Consider the following 19,675-nt stretch of genomic DNA (forward strand, 5'->3'; position numbering starts at 1 on the left):
TCTGAAAACAATTTTCTTCTTTTTAAAATGTAGGTCAGACTTGTGACATAAAAGCATTCCGCTTCTGTCTGTGCCCACTTCAGTTACTGCTGAGTGTCATGGTTTCTTACTCCTACTACTACTACTACATTTATCAAAAGTGACAAATGCTAAAAATAAATGTATTTAACCAGAAAAACATTTCTGATTAAATACACAGTTACACACAAACAGGCAGCAGCCGTACATACTACACAAAGACATCAAAACAATAAAACATGCACATTTTCTGGATCACAATCATAAAATCATCATAAAAACCCCACAGAATCATAAAACCCCCCATAAATCAGCAAGAACATCAACAGACAGATGTGTTCTCCTAAAAACGTCCAAAAATACTGAAATTAATTAGTTTACAAAAGATGCTTTCTCTAGTGAACATGAAATCATTAAAGTTGGACAGCTTCAGACGGTGCTGTCACATGTTGATGTTGATGTTGTTGTTGATGTGAAAAAAGGGCAGTGTTGGAAAATACCTTCTTCTTTTTTTTTGCCAACCTCTTTACTTTCTGAGCGTTTGGAAAACAGCACCTGGAGAAAGTCAGGATCCAAATAAAACCTGGATTTAAACCCAGAACCTTCTTACTGTGAGGCATCAGCGCTGACCACTGCGCCACATTTTCAGAGCTTTTCTGTGTTTATGGTCTGACATGATGGTGGAACGTGATTATTTTTTGTATTATAGATTTAATGCATGTGTTGTTTGTTTGTGTGATGGTGTGCAGATGCTCAGGGTGAAAGTGTCAGAGTGTGACCAGTGGAAGAGCTGCAGTGGCTGTTTGGGAGCAGGTGACGCCCACTGTGGATGGTGCACTCTGGAGAACAGGTAAACAAACACACACACACACACACACGCACACACACACGTGTTGTTGCGCCCCCTATCTCCATCTCTCCAATTAGCCGCGGTCCTCTGACTTGTTTCCCTCTCAGCTTCTCGTCTGCTGCCAGGAAAACATAATTCAATCAAACTATCGTATGTGTGTTTTTTTTGGTGTGTCACGCACACGCCACACGCTCTCTCGACACAGTCTGCTGACAAAATGTCTGTCTGTGGTTGTGTTCCGTACCACACACACACACACACACACACCGTGCAGTGTACGAGCAGATGGGGCCGCTTATATGGGTGATTTATTCGCGTTATTGCTGGTTTTCAAGCGGCGAAAGATCAGACCGATGTCGCAACACACGCACAATCGAGTTTGTCGTTTTTGATATTTGTTTTTTTTTCATTGTTTGAATTAATGACACCGCCGAGGCTCGTTTGCTGGTTTTCATCATCCTCGTTCTCGGTTTCTAACATGTCGCCTGACTAAATGAGTCTTGGCAGCAGCGGAGTGTATTTTTGGGTTTTTGAAGGCTGCTGCTGGAGCAGGATGAACCCATTCTGTTTTTTATCGGGGCCTCACACTCGGGAGGAGCATCATTGTTTTTCTGAGTGGACTTCTTAGTTTTTTGTAAGGGAGGGGAGTGACAGGCTTTGGGAGCACCCAGCGAGGAGTGACTTGGCTGAAGTGTTACTGTGAGCACACTGATTAATGTGGCTCTGTCAGGACTGGATCTCTGGCGCTGTGTTCGCTCGCTCTCGGGGAGAATATGTGTGGTGATGAGCCGCGTGTGCGTGTGTGCGTGTGTGTGTTTGTGTACGTGAGAGGGTTGGTTGCTTGGTGATTAAAGCAGATCATACGAGATAGTGAATTTTGTGATGAGTTGCGCTGCAGCTCTGGTGGCTCTGGCATAGCCAGGGGCCATTCAGAGCTGGAAGAGTGGAACTGATGAGAGTTGTGTGTATGTGTGTGTGTGTGTGTGTGTGTGTGTGTGCGTGTGGTCAAACTGTGTCACTGTCATCTCCCTGTCTCTTCTCCTTATCTATCTATCTGTCGTTTCTTCATCCAAGCTCCTTTCTCGCTCCGCTGCACTTTCTTTACCCTCGTGATACTTTCTCTCTGTCTTCATCTTCTTTTTCCCCCCAGTTATTTTTTTTTTATTTTTTGAATTTAGTTATCCCTTTCTCGACCTCCCTCTCTTTTGCCGCTCGAGTCCTCGCCTCCTCTTCCCCTCGTGCCCTTGTCCTCCACTCTATCCCTCTACAAAGGCGCGTTGATTGTGATGATGGTGGTGGGAGGGAGAGCGCACACTGGCTCTTTTGACAAGGAAATGTCAAAGTGTGTACGCCTGTGTGTAAGTGTGTGTCCCTGCGTCTGGGTCTTGAAGGCCAGGGAGCTGATGTCATGAGTGTGTGTATTTGATGCACTGTTTGGCCAGTCATGCTGGCCGCTGGGCCGCCGCTGTGGCCTGCAGAGCCCAGGGGGAGGATCAGGAGGTTGACATGTGAAGGGGAGGGGGGGTTGGATGGTCTTCTCCATCACCATGCTCTCTTGATACAACCTGACAGAAAGAAAAAATGGCCACTGGAGAAATATCTTCAAAATCTCCGACGCCTCCGTGGGTGCCTGCTTGATTTTCTGGGTGGCTCTGACGTCTCCCAGCATAAAAAACATGTCTGTTTGCTAACTGGAGTCTGCATTGTTGTCTGGAAAAAAAGAAGAAGAAGGAGAGAGAGCTCGTTCCTCTGCCAGAGATAAAGCTCAGTCCTTGATCACTCTTCGTGCCGGCGCTGGCTTAATCTGGCACATGTCACAAGAAAGCACTTTATTTTATCTTTATTGGAATCAAATTATGCGTCATGTGCAGACTTAGCTATTCACAAATTATCATGCCTATTTGCACGTGTGTGTGTGTGCCTCACAGTGTGTGTCTGTGTGTGGTTTAAAGCTCATATGTTTTTTTTTCTGGTGTTCAACTGTCACACTCTGGCTTCGCACCTTTTCTGATACTCAGGAGGTGACGAGTGTTCTCAGGTCATATTTTAGCTACATATAGACTTGTGGCTCTGTTAAGTTTTTAGAAACTGTTAAATGTGTTTGTAACACAGCTGCTGCTGCTGCTGCTACTTCATCAGAGTCTTGTGTGAGTGTGGAGGGAAACACAAGAATAAGGAAGAAATATCATTATGTGAGTGGCTTCATGCATTTCCTCTGAGACTGAATGTCATTTTCTTTGGTAAAATGAACATTTCCTGGATGCCTTTTTCACTTTATACTGAAGTGGCATTCATGAGGTATTCACTTATTACAGATAAACATCTGACATCGACTGAATAATCCATTGGAACACAAGAGTCCTTTGTGTTTTACTCCAAAACCAAAGAATGTAAATAATCCTCAAAACGTATATGTACCATCTCAACCACAGAGCTGGTGAACTGAAAACTGATTTACACAGTGTAGAAGTTTATTATACTGTCGTTTTCTTTCACTCATGCTCAAATATTACCCAGGAAAATTGGGTCGTTCAAAGAGATTTCTCTGAAACACACTTCTGGACTGTATGCACTCTGTGTCCCACACTGCTGACCCAAGAAGCCGGCACAAAAGACATATGGGCACGGTCATGGATAAAAAGCATAAAGGTCCAGGTAATAGAGCTGAACTCAATACTTTTTTCTGAGCACGGACTGAAATGAGAGTTGGCACAGAATGAGAGTTATTTTTGAGATTAGATAGATAGATAGATAGATAGATAGACAGACAGATAGATACATTGTAAGCTAACTAGCATGTTAACTAGCAAGACAAACAGACAGATAGCTTTTAAGCTAACGAGCAAGATAGATAGATACTTAGTAAGCTAACTAGCAAGATAGATAGATAGATACATTGCAAGCTAACTACCACGTTAACTAGCAAGACAGACAGATACATAGATACCTTGTAAGCAAACTAGCACGTTAACTAGCAAGACAGACAGATAGCTTGTAAGCTAACGAGCAAGATAGATAGATACTTCGTAAGCTAACTAGCACGCTAACTAGCAATATATATAGATACCTCGTAAGCTAACTAGCACTCTAACTAGCAAGATAGATAGATAGATAGACAGACAGATACCTTTTAAGCTAACTAGCACGTTAACTAGCAAGACAGACATACAGATAGCTTGTAAGCTAACGAGCAAGATAGATATATACTTAGTAAGCTAACTAGATAGATAGATAGATAGATAGATACCTTGTAAGCTAACTACCACGTTAACTAGCAAGACAGACAGACAGATAGATAGATACCTTGTAAGCTAACTTGCATGTTAACTAGCAAGACGGACAGACAGATAGCTTGTAAGGATAGATAGCATGTTAACTAGCATGATAGATAGATAGATAGATAGATAGATAGACAGATAGATAGATTAGATTAGATTAGATTATATTAGATTAGCCTACACCAGTTTCAGTTTCATATCATCACCAACCATAACAAAAAGAAAACAAAATAAGGAGAATCACAGACTAGTACATCAAACACCTAATAACACTCTATGTAGTGCATTGTCGAGTTGGACAAAAAAAACTGTAAAACATGTAAAAATGATTCTCCAAAGTTTTTATTTCTTCGATTCTGTAAATTTAAACAATTCCATTGAATCAAACCCCAAATAATTATTCAGTCAAAATATAATATAACAAACTATTATACACGGTCAAAACTGTATGCTTCTCCTGATTGAGCAACAACCAACGCTCCTATCAACCTGTGGTGTATTGCCTAATGGAGAGTTTATTTTAGTTCATTTATTTCCTTTAATTAACAAATAAAAAATGAAAAACTATTTAATATAAACACAGAATTGTCCAAGTCTTGAATGAAAAGGAGTAGAAAGAAGAATAATCTTATTTACCCTCTCCCTTCATCCCAATTAATCAATTTACATAGTATATAGAACAAAATGACAATTATAATTGTAATTTTACATTAAAATTATAATGGAGAGCACGTCCTCCTGCTAAGTGGTGGGAGGTTCTAAAAACACTCTTCGAAACTCTACATTTTCAGTAATATCTGTTGCAATATCACCACACACTGATGTTCAAGTGAGCTCTTTTCCTAGATTATTTAGCAGCGCATCACTGAATCTGTTGGTTTGGAAAGATGCTATAACAGCTCGTACACATCGTGCAGGGATAGTTGTCAAAATAATCAAAATGTGTTATGGTCTTCAAGTAGCCACAACTTTGATATGTCTATTATTATTTTTTATAATCTTAGCATCTGTGAAAGGTGCCACATATGGTGACACTCTCAGAGTGACAATGTTTGCAAGCTGTCTGATGAGTTTCTAACATGTGTCGCATGTGCCATCTTCTTTCAGCGACATTCGTCATTCTTGTGCGCTAAATAGCATATTGTTTGGACAAATTAACCCTTAGAACGCAGAGTATTTTGCTGCTTTTTTCCCTTTTAGTATGTTTAAACATACAGTTTCAGAGGCTATAGGAATGTGCAATATACAGTGTCTTATGTCCTTTTTTCAGCACAACCTATGCCATCAAACTATAAACACACCTGAGCAAAAATTATTAAAAAAGTTTAAAATCGGATTAAATTTGTGAAATTAGGAAATACGCCACAGTTCACTTGGCTCGTTTTTATGAACAAAATTAAAGAAAAACGGTCTGTTTTGTGACTTCTGCACAAGCAATGCTATTTTATATCACTACTAAAACATTCTTCATGTTTTTAAAGCCTGAATATGTGACCTATAAACCCCCCAGGATGTCAATGTTAGAAGCTGTGTATTATTCCCACGGTACTTTACCATGGGTGCACCTGTGGCCACATGAGCACTAAGGGTTAAGGCAAGTGTGGAGTTAGATTTAGTAAAGGGTTAGGGTATGCTTTCGGTTTGAATCCTGGTTCGACGGGGACACATCTGCATGTCCTCTCAGATTAGGACGAGGTTAACTGGCGAGCCTGACTTGACCAAAGGTGTTAATGTGAGTGTGAACGGTCCATTCTCTGGGGGGACCGTCAGTGTCTCTACAAAGTTTTGCACCAATCCATCTGAAAGCTGTGTCATGTCACTGCAGTGATGGACCAACCAATGGACATATTGGAAAAATAAAAGTTCATTTTGTTATCTGGACTGAAACCCATGTATCACACTGACAGCAGTATCAGAACAATTTCATGAAATACCAGCTGCGCGCAAAGTACAACTGACAGTGAAAGTTAAATCGATACCTGAGCAGATTGTATAATTTCAGGGTATTATACAGTTTATCCATAAACCCACCATAGTGTGACTGTGTTCAGAGTTTATGAGTTTGTTTGTATTAAAGGAGATTTTTTTTGCAGAGCCTATTTTTAGATAAGCTTCCGACCTTAAAGCCCCTCTCTGTCCCTCTGTGCCGAGGGGACTGAGGATCTGGACGTCCACTTTCCCGAGGCACAAACACTAACGCATTACAGGCATGCGGCGCCGACAGACACATGCTTCATTTTAAAACAACTGTGAAAGTGTTACGGGAGGGGGGGGAAGCGTGACGTGCCAAACTCATTATGTGGCATGTTTGGACCTTGCTGAATGGGGCCCTCTTCGGTTGCTGTGTACTGCGAGGTCACTTTGTCCTTCCAGCCACCACACTGCGGATGAACTGAGCTGTGTGCCAAAAGCCGGTGAAGCTCGTCAGTGAACCAGTGGTCAGAATATGAAGGCACCGTGTTTGTTCAATGACCTTTTGTAGCACTTTTCCTCTGCACATTCATTATATCCACAGAGACACACACACACACACCATACAATCTATGCTCTATGCATGTCCACAAAAATTTGTGGATGCCACATTAGTCTACTCGGCTAGATGTGGTAGCTGGCCCCATGATCCTAGTGCCTGTGGGATGGAACAGGTTGCCATAGCAATATGTGTGACCTGGAGTCAAGTAGTCTCTTGTGCAGAGCCAGACAAGCTGACAGCCGAGGTCTGAATGTGACATTAGGAGACCAGAGCACCTCGTAAATCTGTGGGAGGCAGACCATGTAACCCAGCGGTGAGAATTTGTCAAGCCCCAAAGTGAAATGAAAACACAAACGTCTCGTCGTAGAGGACACAACGGTGACCTTGTGTCTCTGCGTTCTCATGCCAGTGTGGAGTCTTGATCACAAGGAGTTTCTGAACAGGAAATTATTATTTCCTGGAAGATGTCCCCTTCCAAAAAGTTGCACTAAATATGATGTACACAGTCATGATTTGTAAACTTTCCCGTCTGTTGTTCTTTGTGCAGATGCACCATCCAGAAGGAGTGTCCCCACGGTCGGTTGTCACGCTCCTGGATCAGCATGAGTGAAGGCCCTCAGCAGTGTCCGTCCATCACGCTGACGCCTCCAGAGATCAGCATCTCTGCAGACATCAAGGTATCATCGATTCCCTTCGTCCCATTGTTTCCGTCTCACGCTTGTCATAAGTCAAACACACAACTGCTGTTAAGGTCATCGCACCGTAGTTAAAGCTGTCATCTCATGACTCCATCGCTATTATTAGACACACTATTATTATTGTAATAATCCTGCTGATAAAGCCATGCCAACACAGTGTGCCTGCACTACAGTTTATACACTTTGTGCAATGTACGTCTGAGCCAGTGTTTGCTAACCAGGGCAACAACAGATAGGAAACGTGCAACAGACTTCTTTTTCTGGGCGACACCAGATATCAAAACAAAAGCCAGAGCCTTTATTGTGTTAGGTTTGCACTCAGACTCACCCCCGGGCTCGTCTGTAGCTGCAGACGAAATTGACAGAGCAAACTTTACATCGTTTAATGATTTCACCCTGGGAGAGCGGCGTGAACGCGAGAAGTGCTCCCCAGTGACTGACCCTAACCCAGACACTAACTAAGAAAATGTAAAGAAAAGAAAGGAAAAAGAGACAAAGGGACAAAATACATACTTTAATCTAAGCCTCAAAAATGTCCTGCTTATTTTAACCATAAAAGTGATTTTGGCCATTTTTCCAGAATCACTTTGAATATCTGGCAGTTATTTGGAATTTACCGCATGTTAAAAATAGTGCATTTACAAAATGGAAATTGATTTTAGAGAGACAAACACTGCAGATTTTGCATGTAGAATTTGAGTTTTGAACAGTATAAAGTCTTTGTCTCAGTGTTCAAAAACAGGCCAAAAATGCAAACTATGCACAAGCACTTCCTGAAACAGCACACATGAAATTACCAGAATAACAACACATTGGCTCATTCTCAGCTTTCACAAACTGTTTGAGTTTTTCCAGTGACACAAACCGTTGAGTAATTACGGTAACGTGAATAACGCTTGTGCAAATGTGTCGTCAGCGATACGTCGTATTTCAAACAAAATCACTGTATCGAATAAAGAAAGGAAAATGTGAAATCCGATATGGTCCAAAAAAGAAGTTGCTGAAGCTAAGATTGTAAACAAACGGCTCCAGCAGCTTTTTCACTGAGTTGTGTTTTAATTTCCTTTTTTTTATGGGAGCAGAACATTTGTTACACAGTTGGAGCCTCATGTTTTTGAAATGGCTGGTTATGGCGAGGTAGCACATGCATCAAGCCAAATGTGTTCTTCACAGTTTAATATCACTGCTGGTACATACTCTAGTTTGGTGTTGCAGTCCAATACAGTTTTATTTTATTTACAAAGCACACTTTCAAAAAAACAACACGGTCGGCCAAAGTGCTTTACGGACACATTAAAACACACAGACGATAGTAAAACGTTAAAAACGATAAAAGACAAAACGGTTCTGTTTTATAACGCATTACATACTCTACATATAACATTTCTTTTTTTATATATATTTCTAAATCACAGTGCCTTCAGTGCAAACTACAGAAATCCCTTAAATGGTGTGCGCTATAATACTAGAATACTAATCTACTAGTACTAGTATTGTTGCCGTGTTGTAGCAGTACACTGTTATCACTTACACAAACTGCACCACTGTCATCGTGTTATCGTGAGTTTAGAGCACGTGAAAACATGCAAGTTATTTGCACCAAAACTGCAAAAAGTTTAATTAACGCCTGTCAAATTCTGTCATATTTTATTTTGTGCACTACATCTTTCACAATATGAATTTGGGACACAGATAAACTGCTAAATATTGAGTGTTGGTAACACTACCAGTGTGATTTTAATTAAACCTGGCAGGATTATGTGTCCTGGCAAACAGCGTGCATGGCTGCATTAACCTTGGGCTGTGACAGGTGATGTTCAGGAGATTAGGAGCCAAAATGTTTCTCGGCGATAGACAAAAATAGTGGAATAGATGATTGAGTGTATGGTACAAAGCAAAGCGACAAACTCGACGACCCATTCAGAATAACTGGTGGAATTTTAAACATAGGACAGATTCATGAACACTATGTTTAGCTGCAGAGACAATGGCGGAAGCTTTTATCCAGAATTTAATGACAGAATCGTTTTGGAATTAAGAATAAGGCTCATTTTTTTTGTTCTACTGTCGTGTCGTGTTGAGAAAGGGAACTTGGCAGCGAAGGAGGCAGATTATTTTGCTCAAGATGGAGCGGTGGAATAACATAACCAACGTTTTTTTGGTTTTGAATAAAGTAAACTCTACTTTTTATAGTCTTGTAAACCATGAGGAACTAAGGCTCTCTGTGTGAGTCTGTTTATAAATAAGTAATGTATGTAGTCTGAGGTGCCTTGAACCTGCATTCTCAGTAATGGCTGCTGTCAGTTGATATATTTTTCTGTGTACTGTGTGTATAATGACAAAAAAGTCAGTAAATACTTCCTTGTGGACTTTAAGGTTTCAGTTGCTAGTTTCAGGTCCTCAGTACGACATGAATCATCCAGTTTGTGTTTGTGTTTAGTGCTTTGATTGTGGGTCCGATGCTTTAACTTTCCAAGTGATATTGCAAACTTCAGCCAGTCATTACAATCTTGTTTGATTGAGGGTCAATTTAGAGTGTCCAATAAAAAGTGAGCAATGGGGGGTGGGTACTACTAGCCCTTGACCTGGCAGGGGGGTTTGAACTGTCAACCCTCCAGTTACAAGTCCATTTCCCTCCCTCATCCCTCCCAATGTGTAAAAGCAGATCACATTCACACATTTAGCTGAAACACAGCACAGCTCACTCTCAGAAAAGGGTTTTTCTCCCCAATGCTGATTGATTTTGTCAGACAAAGTGCAAACATTTCAATTCAATTGAATGTAACCTTTATTTAAGCAGGCAAGACGTCAAGAATATGTCTTATTTACAACGGCAGCCTGGCAAAAAGACAAAGCTTCTTGAGGGAGGGGGATATGTGGCTGAAAAGCAATATCAAAGGTCGCGAACCCCGAGTCTACAACAAATATTAGCAGCTGACAAACAGGGGCAAAGGTGTCAAGTCAGGAAACATGTTTTTTGAGTTTGTTCCAATGATGACAGACTTTGTTTTGGGTGCTTTCAACAGAACATGGCGTTGTAGACAGCAGTTGTAGTTTGCAACAACTGACACAGGTGGGGGGGAGGGGCTTAAGCATGGATAAGCATTTACTAGTGAATATTACGGCGGGCGTGTAAGAACAATGGCAGACAACACAACACCCATCAACTTAGCAACATTAGTAACTGTTGCACTCACAGCAAGAAGACCCGGGTTCACGACCCGGTCTCACTGTGTGTACGTGGGGTTTCCCCGGGTTTTCCCGTTTCCTCCCACAGTCCAAAAACATGCAGATTTTAGGATTTGGCAAAATTTGACACTCTAAATCGACTGTAGGTGTAAGTGTAAGAGTGAATGGTTGTTTGGTACCAGCGCCCCCTGCGACCCTCATGTGGAGGATGTAGTGGTAGATGACGAGTGAGTGCTTCATAGTCTGCTAACCTCTGATAGCTGCCTCTAGGTCGGCCCATCGTCGACTGTCAATGCGAGACATACGCTACTGCCGTAAGACACACCCCTCGCTTTTTCCCTCAGCTAAACTGTGGATGGGTGGATTGTCAATAAAAAGCATCAAAGCTGTTATTCTAAATCATTTCCTCCAGTCGGTGCACCATGAAACAGAGGCAAAATAACAATGTGATTATCGGCTCACTGGAGTCTGACACTTGGAATATATTTGACCTTTAATTACAGCTCATAATTAGACGTGGCCGAGAGACGACAGGTCATTAATTGGTTGGTTAATTGTGGGTAGTCGCTTGTTATGTAGGTCAGACTGTGCTGGGCTGGTCTGTAATGGATCCAGCAGCTGCCTGAGCCGCAGGAGTCGCAGGAAGCTCGGCTCAAGGTTGTCTCCACAAACAGGAAGCAGCAGGCAGGAAGTCGGGGGCTTCACTCAGGAAATGATCAATTCCACCAAACAATGGAGTGAGATATTCTCTCGGACTTGTTAGCACATGTTTGCGGCCACTTCAGTGTGTATCTGCTGAGCTGCAGAAAATGGCATTTCTGCTCTTCCTCTCTGACACCCAGCCTCCACTTCCACCCCAGTTTTTTCTCTATTTTTTTCCTCACACTGAAATAATTTAAGCTGAATTTCATGTCATGTCAGTGTGTGGTGTTATGTTCCTCATTATATGTCTGTCATACTTCATCACATAGCCGGATTTAGATGTGAATGTAGCACCGTGCCATCTGTTTCTTCATTGCACATGAGCTCTTTTTTCTTCTTCTTCTCGTTCTCTTCATGAACTCCTGAACAAACCTGAAGTAGTGGCAGCAACATTTGCCTCTAAACTTGCACATGAACTTAATCTGAATGAGTGGGAACGAGGAACTGTGTGGAATTAGATTTGTGTCGATATTTTCTAACAACACTTTTCACAAAGTAAATAAAATATCGATTTAATCGTTCAAAAATGTTTGAAAATACACTTTGCACTCCTTGATTTCTTCTTTGCGCTCCCTCTGCCTGGAAGTTGACATCCGACAAAATCATTTGTATAAAAGTATAACTTTTGTCAGATTATAAACTTTACATACAGACGGACGGCGACTCTAAGCCTGTGACGTCTTCCAGTCCATTGAGCTTCCTAAGGCCCGCCCACAAAAAAAAGTGTATTTTTAACCAATAAAATGCAATATTTTTGAATGATTAAATCGATATTTTATAATCTACATAATTAATTAGAGTGCATAATCTAATAGGATAAATGTCAGTATTTCTTTATGTTTATGCTCGTATCCTGATCGTAGGACGTCGGCATCCTGATAAACGGCAGTGTTCCTGATCTGGCCGGCTCCCGCGTGGAGTGCGAATACGGGCCGGGTGTTTCTACAGCTGCCACGGTGCACCTGGACTACGGCCCCGCTCAGATCCAGACCTGTCCGCTGCTCCCTCGAGAAAACTACCAACCCATCCTTCCCGGCACAGGTGAGACCAATGCACCATATGTTTGTTTTTCACAGAATCAAACACAGATGAAGTCCACACAAAAACTGCTGAGCCAGAAAATTCTCCGGATGGTGAACAAGACTCTGGGGAAAAGCGCTGTATTTATCTATCAAAAAAAATAAATAAAAAAAGATGTGCCATGTGAACTGTTCCGTTCAGAGAAGGTGTTTTTGATTCCCACAATCCACAAAAATGTCCAAAACAAATCTTTTGTACAAAGTTTAATTTAATTGTTACATCATGTGGAACGAGCTGCAAACCCATGTCGGACTGGCCCCAACCATGGAAACTTTGAAGTGTCGTCTTAAAACTCACTTTTAACACTGCATGATAACCGTGTGGTCTCTCTCTCTGTCTTTTTTATGTCTTTTGGTGTATTTTTGTGTATTTCTTATTTTTGTATTTAGGTGTTTAGTGATTTTAGGGAAATTCCCAGACTTCAAGTAGTGTGCAGCACTTTGGCAACCATGTGTTTTTTTAAATGTGCTATACAAATAAAGTGGATTGGATTAGATTGGATTGGAAATAGAATTCTCCTTCATCCAGGTCATATGTCAAAGTCAAGCCTCTTTGCCGAAAAACATTTTTCCACATTTTGGATGGCTCATTTGATTTTTTTTTTCACTTGTAAGATATTGAGCAAATGTAATTTCCCCCTCTTGTTTTTCCCGAACACAACAAACTCTCGTCGCCGTCTTGTTCGTGTTATGAAACAGATACTATCTGGAAATGCTTTACACATGCGGCTTTGTTTACATGCCTTTGTTTCTGCAGATCATCTGACTGTTTCTGTGGCGATAAAAGTGAATGGCACATCTGTCGTATCTGGGAACTTCATCATCTACGACTGCGAGAGGACTGGAGCAATACACCCCAAGACGTCGTGAGTCACACGCCCGTTGTTGCCACTGTTTATCTCAAGCTCTTGATTTATTCAGGGTTTGGTAATTCAGCGTCATTGTGATCCCTTACTTTCAAATCAAATTGTTCAGACCGCCAGAAACCGCTAGAACTCATGGGATTGAAATTACATTTGAACAGATGCTTTTAAATCTGAACACACTGGCACCAAATTGCACCACTCTTAACCCTTTCCCGGGCAAAGAACTATAATCAGTCAACTACAATACAGTCATGTGACTCTGTCTTCTCCTGCAAAATCTCAGAAACTAATTATGGTATGGTGATGAAATCAATCAGCTGTGTTGGAGCAGGAAAACATGTAAAACATGCAGGACAGGGGTCCCCAAGGACCAGCAGGATTAGGGAACACTGCTCTAAAAATGTTCTAAAATAATATTCCTTTCCTTTTATTAGTGTTTTTCTTGTATATTCTCATCTATACTCTTTCAGGGGGGAAGGAACCATATATTGAACCTTCAAGAACGTTGATTTTCTACATAAAAAAAAGGTCTTCTATATCCTCCAACTATTAATTTCCAAGTATTTCAATGAGTGCTCTGTAAAAGGTGAATGAGACACAAAAGCACATCAAAAGCAGTTGTACAAATCTAATAATAGTGTGGTTGATCTGTATCTACTTACTAGATAAACTAGTTACTAGTGATGCACCGATCGGCTTCGACGTCTCCTGAAACCACATGCACCTGTTAATTACCCACCAGCCGCCCACCGTGCATCATTTATTTTCTCCCATTTTAGAGTACCGCATCCCCCTCTCTCATAATTAAATACACTTCCACAGGTGGATTATGTGAGCAGTGATTAATAATTTCCTCATTAATTATACATTATCTCACCCACTTTAACCTGCCTAATCTGCAGGGTTTACGGTGACTGCAGCGTCCTCCTCTCTTCATACTTGTGTCACATTAATCATGTGACATGCTTCACAAATCCTCTGCCACACACTGTCACTGCAAAACTGGTCGTGACGTCACCTTTAGACTTATGAACTCTTGTTTTTCGAAGCCTCAAGTTTCACGATTTGGCCGATGTTGTGATGTCATTCTTCTTTTTATGGGTCAAATAAGTTTTTGCGGCTCCAGATTATTTATATTTGGGCGGTGGCTTTGATTCTTGTGGTTGCATTTGAGACCATTAACACAGGAGAATATTCTCACAATCAACTTATCTGTCGATTATTTTCTCGATTAATTGGACATTTGTTTGTACCAATCCAGTCGGATGTTGAAAAATGTGGATCAGTGTTTCCCAAACCTGAAGATGATGATGTTCTGAATGTTCTGAATGACATGTTTAGTGATTTTTCTGTTATATGGAGCAAAAAAACCAGATAATACTCACATTTAAGAAGCAGAAAAATCAGAAAGCTTGTTTTAATTTTTGAAAAACAAACACTCAAACTGATTAATCAATTATAAAAATAGTTGACAATTAATGTAGTAATAAATTAATAATCTATTAATTGAGAAGCATAAGCTCATTTACCCATAGTCTTCCATTTAGAGTTTTTACAACCCTTAGTAAATTCTATAGAACTTAAAGATGCCAAACTTAAACTCTATATGCAACAAACATTTCAAATGTGAGTTGTCAGACTTAAATACATTTAGGCTGCTTTTTTTCCATTACTATGTTAAAAAGAATATACAGAGGCTACAATCCTTCTTTTCCAGCACAGCCTATAAGCAATCTGATGAAATTATTACTTTTTTTTCTATTTTCACCCACTAAATAAACATCATCCATCCATTATCTCCCGCAAAAATACTAAAAAGTGTTTAAAAAGTTGTGTATAATTCCCACTGCAATTTACCAAGGGTGCACTGATCTGTGCCGTGTGAGCACTAAGGGTTAATATGAATTAAGTACTTTGAGGCACATTAAGGTAAAACTTGTTTTTGGATCAGTTTGGGAATCACAGGACTGAACTATCATGTTCTTTGTAATCACAGTTTAGTTTTTTTTTACATTTTGGGCAATCCCACGAAATAAATATTTCTTAATGAGACATAAATACTAATAGACGATGATTATTGTTGTCGTCCCTAAACTGTGTGCTTCCCGGGCGCTGTGGTATAAATATAAATATAAATATCAGCCAAATGTCAGGATGATTCTCCCTGGCATTGTAGATATATGCATATCTAGTTGGGAGGTGAGAGACAACAAAGCTTCTCTCCTCTGTTTGTCTCAAAGGCCTTTCAGCTTTGTCCCTGAAGTCTTCAGCTCGTGTTTTTTCTCCCCCGCTCTGCTTTCTGTTTAGGCCTCTGTCAGTAAATATTGCCCATGCGTCCTCTTGGAAGGCTTATTGTGTGTTTGGCTTGCTCAGGAATTCTCAGTGCGGGATCAGATTTTGGATTAATATGCTGTAAACGTTAAGCTAAAGGAAATTGGATATGTATGTCTGGCTGGTCATCTCCGTGTTTGTTTTTGTGAACGACTGTGACTTGTGTAGCCTGGGCACAAAAAAGCCTTTCTCATGTCTGGAGGCAAACCAGCTGGCTTCCTCTTGTACGCTGGACTGTGTCAGAGGATCCTCTTTATCTGATGGGCAGATCTTAGGCTTAGAAGGGCGTCTGTGTGTGTGTGTGTACATGTTTATGTTACCTCCTAAGGACCTTTTCTGGTACCAACGCCGACCTTGTCAGGACCAGTAGTCCTCAATGGGACCAAATCCTGATCCTCACGAGGCAGAACCTCATTTCTGAAGTTCTGGTTGGAGGAATGATGTGAACTGTGTTTGGGTGAAAGGGATGTTTTTCAAATGTGCTATTTTATGGCTTTGGTGTTCAATACATACAAGTGACACACTTTCACCATTCATTCATCCATCTTCTACCACTTTATCCTCCACATGAGAGTCATCGTTGGGGTCGCTGGTGCCAATCCCAGCTGACTTAGGGCCAAAGGCGGGGTCCAACCTGGACAGGTCGCCAGTCTGTCTCAGGGCCACATAGTGACAAACAACCATCCACTCACACTCTCACAATCTAGAGTGGCCACTTAATCCCCAAATCTGCATGTTTTTGGACTGTGGGAGGAAACCGGAGAACCCAGAGAAAACCCAGACACACATGAGGAGAACTTCAACTCTAAAAATGCAGATTTCCTCTGTGGACTTTGGTGTGGGACATTGAGCAGTTTACAGACTTGAAAATGTTGTCTAATGGTGGGACTAATTATTCCTAAAATGACGTAGACTTAGGCTGACGTAGATTTTTGTCTGGTTTCCTTTGTGTCCCCATGTTTTCACTGAAGATTAGCATCTCAGGCTGAATCCTGGTACTGACTCTGTGTCAGTACATCGTTAAAACCACACTTCAGAAACCTGGACTAGTGTTAAAATGTGAACTGTGGTTAGGTTAAGGCGAGGTGTTACCAGGTTATGCTTTTTGTTGTTGTTTTATTTTGTGATTTTTTTGTTAAGCTGTCCAAAAGAAAGGGCCACGAAATGGTGGAGGTTCATGGCTGGCACTGTTGCCTCGCAGCAAGAAGGTTGCCAGTTTGGTTAAGGCCTTTCTGTGTGGAGTTTGCATGTTTTCTGTGTGTGTGTGTTTGTGCTGAGTACTCCGGTTTCCTACCACCGTTCCAAAAACATCCATCCATCTTCATCTTCCACATGAGGGTGGCGTGGAGCGCTGGTGCCAATTTCAGCAGACATAGGGTGAAAGGCTGGGGGGCGGGGGGGGGTTTACACCCTGGACAGGTCTCCAGTCCATCACGGGCTCACATAGAGCCAAACAACCAATGGGCAATTTAGAGTGACCAAAGTCCCAAATCTACATGTTTTTGGACTGTGGGAGGAACCTGAAGAACATGCAGAGGTTACTTGGACACTTTAAATTGACCATAGGTGTGAGTGTGAGAGTGGATGCTTTGTCTCGAGAGTTGGAGGACAGGTTGTTTGTCGCATGTTTTTACCCTGCGATGGACTTGTGACATGTCCAGAGTGTCTTCCCTGCCTTCTGGCTCCAGCTTCCCCTTGCAACCCTCATATGGAGGACAAAGCACAAGACAATGGATGAATAAATGAATGAATGACTGTCCAAAGGAATGAAAAGTCACCGCAGCGTCTGAACAAGAACGGGCTTGTGTATGTATTTGTGTGATTTGCTGAGACAGGACCCATTAGGGCGTAGCCCCTTTGTTCACTTTGTGAGGTGTGAACACAGCAGTTGCAGGTACATGTGTGCAAGACTGCACCCAATATGCGCGCATGCCCTCGGTGCTCCGCGAGGTCCAGGAGTGTGAAATTAGATGGTGGATTGTTGGAGGTGATAATGAGCAAAGTGCCATTCTCACAGGATGAGCAATGGGCTGCAAACTGTGGGCGCCGCAGTAGTTTATATGATTTCAGTCACTTCAAGCCGTTTTCTTTAATAATCTCTTAAAGAGAGTCTCATGAGCCGCATCCTTTAATGAAACTGGGGGAAGCGGAGTCTCTTTGTTTTGTGCTTTATGGATAGAGCGAGAGCTACTTTAACTAGTCGTTATAAATCAGAGTCAAAGTATTAAACCGGCCCACATAATTCATGGGTGTAATAGAGAGAGAAAGTCTCTCATCAATATTAAAGTAAATGTGTCAGGGGATGAGTCGAATTATCTAAGCAGATCAGTGTCTCAGCTTTTAGAGGTTTTTCCTTTTACGGATACGGCGTTAAATAAAGTGTGTTTTTTGTTGCTGTTTATTCAGAATAGTCTGTGTTTGTGTGTGTGTGAGTGTGTGTGAGTGGGTTACGACAGTGCAGTCATGACCACTTGAAAGTGGTCACTAAGTTAAGTGTTAACGACAACCAGACCGCAGCATTCCACGCTCATCAAACAGCCCAGAAGGACAAACCACCTAGTCTGCCGTCTCTCTCTCTCTCTCTCTTTCACTCACTCACTCACTCACTCACTCACTCACTCTCTTTCTGGCTTGTATTTGCTTTTTATGTCTCCCTCTCTCCCTCTCTCTCTTATTTGCTTGCCCTCACCCTCGTCTTTTCTCCTGGATGTATTTCTCTTTGACAGCGACGTGATTGAGGATGTGTGTTTAACCGCTGTGTCCACGGAGAGACCCTGAGAGTGGGAGCCTGATTGCGTATTTAGCGTGTGTGTGTGTGTGTGTGTGTGTGTGTGTGTGTGTGTCATTATGACTCGAGATGGACGGTGGTGCCGTGAGGTGTTTACTGTCAGTGTCAGGTCAAGCAGAGAGAGTAAGAGAGTGAGACAGAGGCAGAGGAGGAGGGTATATAAAGAGAAAGAAAGAGAAGGTGTGAACGTGTTCACAGGTGGTGTTGTATAGGTGTTTTAGTGAGACAGAAAAGGGAGTCGGGGTGTGGGGGGGGAACAGAAAAGCTGCAGATAAGAGCCTTGAGGAGGCCGTCTGCTTCTAATCACACACGCGTGCACGCACACACATTTCTATCACATACGTGCGTGCTCGCACACCCGCTGCATTGCCTCCAATCTCGATCCCCTCAGAGTGCTGCTATCACTGGAGGTGATATCATTCCCAGTGTGGGACATCTGTCTCTTCCCAGAGGCAAAACAGTGACACACGCTTCACTCACACACATAAACACACACACACACACCGCACGCTGGAGGTGTTCCACTTTTCTTTTTTTTTGTTTGCATGTGTTTTATCCAACTTTTTAATTCCTTTGTTTGTTGGTTTTTTTTTTGGTGACGCGGTGCAACATTGAAGGATCAGGCTGCCGATATTAATTAGTATGTCAATGACTATCAATCATGTGTCACGATGCTTGTGTGTTTGTGTTGGCCTTGCTGCGGTTTCTGTCTCACATCACATTCCACCTCGCCCACCAGATGGACCATGGACTTCTCTCCTCTTTTTTTCTTTTTTTTTGAAAGCAGATGAAAAGTAACAAAATATTCCATCTTTTTTCCCCCTCACCTCAGCGGAAAACATCATGAGGTCAGAGTAAGGTGTGAGAAAGAAGCGAAGAAGAGCCATACTGGAATTTTCATCGTGATTTTCCCTCCAGACACTGAAGATAAACAAAGTTCATCTAAGGTTTCCTGTCCCGAACGGAAGAAAAGACGTTTTAACCAGATCTTAACCTGAAGTTTGGCCTGAACTAAATTAATCTTGTTTTAATCCCACACCAAACCTTTGTCGAGATGTTAAAAATCCCATCTATTAAGTACAGAGAATTCATTTTTGTTGCATTCCACAATGGGGATTCCATGGAATGACGTTAATGTACATAATATTTGGTGCGTCTTTATTCAAGTGACAAACCAAACTGGAAACATCTCCGGGGAAATAAACCTTTATTCACAGATTTGAAACTCGTCCAGTGGTGTGAGGATTTACTTCAGAAGTCACAGGAATGAAACAGGAGCTCTTTTGTTCTACATTAACGTGGATCTTGCTCTGATAAACTCTTGCCTCGCTTTGAACGCTGCTCCCACAAGGAATTGTGGGACGGCATTAACTCCTCTCCTTGTATGAAAGGAGGGAGGTTCA

The 19,675-nt window shown here is 41.7% G+C and overlaps 1 protein-coding gene across 1 annotated transcript in view; it reads left to right on the forward strand.

Moving 5' to 3' along the window:
• plxnd1 (plexin D1) overlaps positions 1-19,675 on the forward strand; it is a 100,191-nt gene that overhangs the window by 12,903 nt on the left and 67,613 nt on the right. The window contains exons 4-7 of the mRNA XM_044037346.1: positions 768-868; positions 7,167-7,296; positions 12,072-12,249; positions 13,045-13,153. Coding sequence (XP_043893281.1) covers positions 768-868; positions 7,167-7,296; positions 12,072-12,249; positions 13,045-13,153 — 518 coding nt within the window. The remainder of the gene's footprint in view (positions 1-767; positions 869-7,166; positions 7,297-12,071; positions 12,250-13,044; positions 13,154-19,675) is intronic.

This window comes from Solea senegalensis, linkage group LG11, assembly GCF_019176455.1.
Source record: "Solea senegalensis isolate Sse05_10M linkage group LG11, IFAPA_SoseM_1, whole genome shotgun sequence".
Classification (NCBI taxonomy): Eukaryota; Metazoa; Chordata; class Actinopteri; order Pleuronectiformes; family Soleidae; genus Solea; species Solea senegalensis.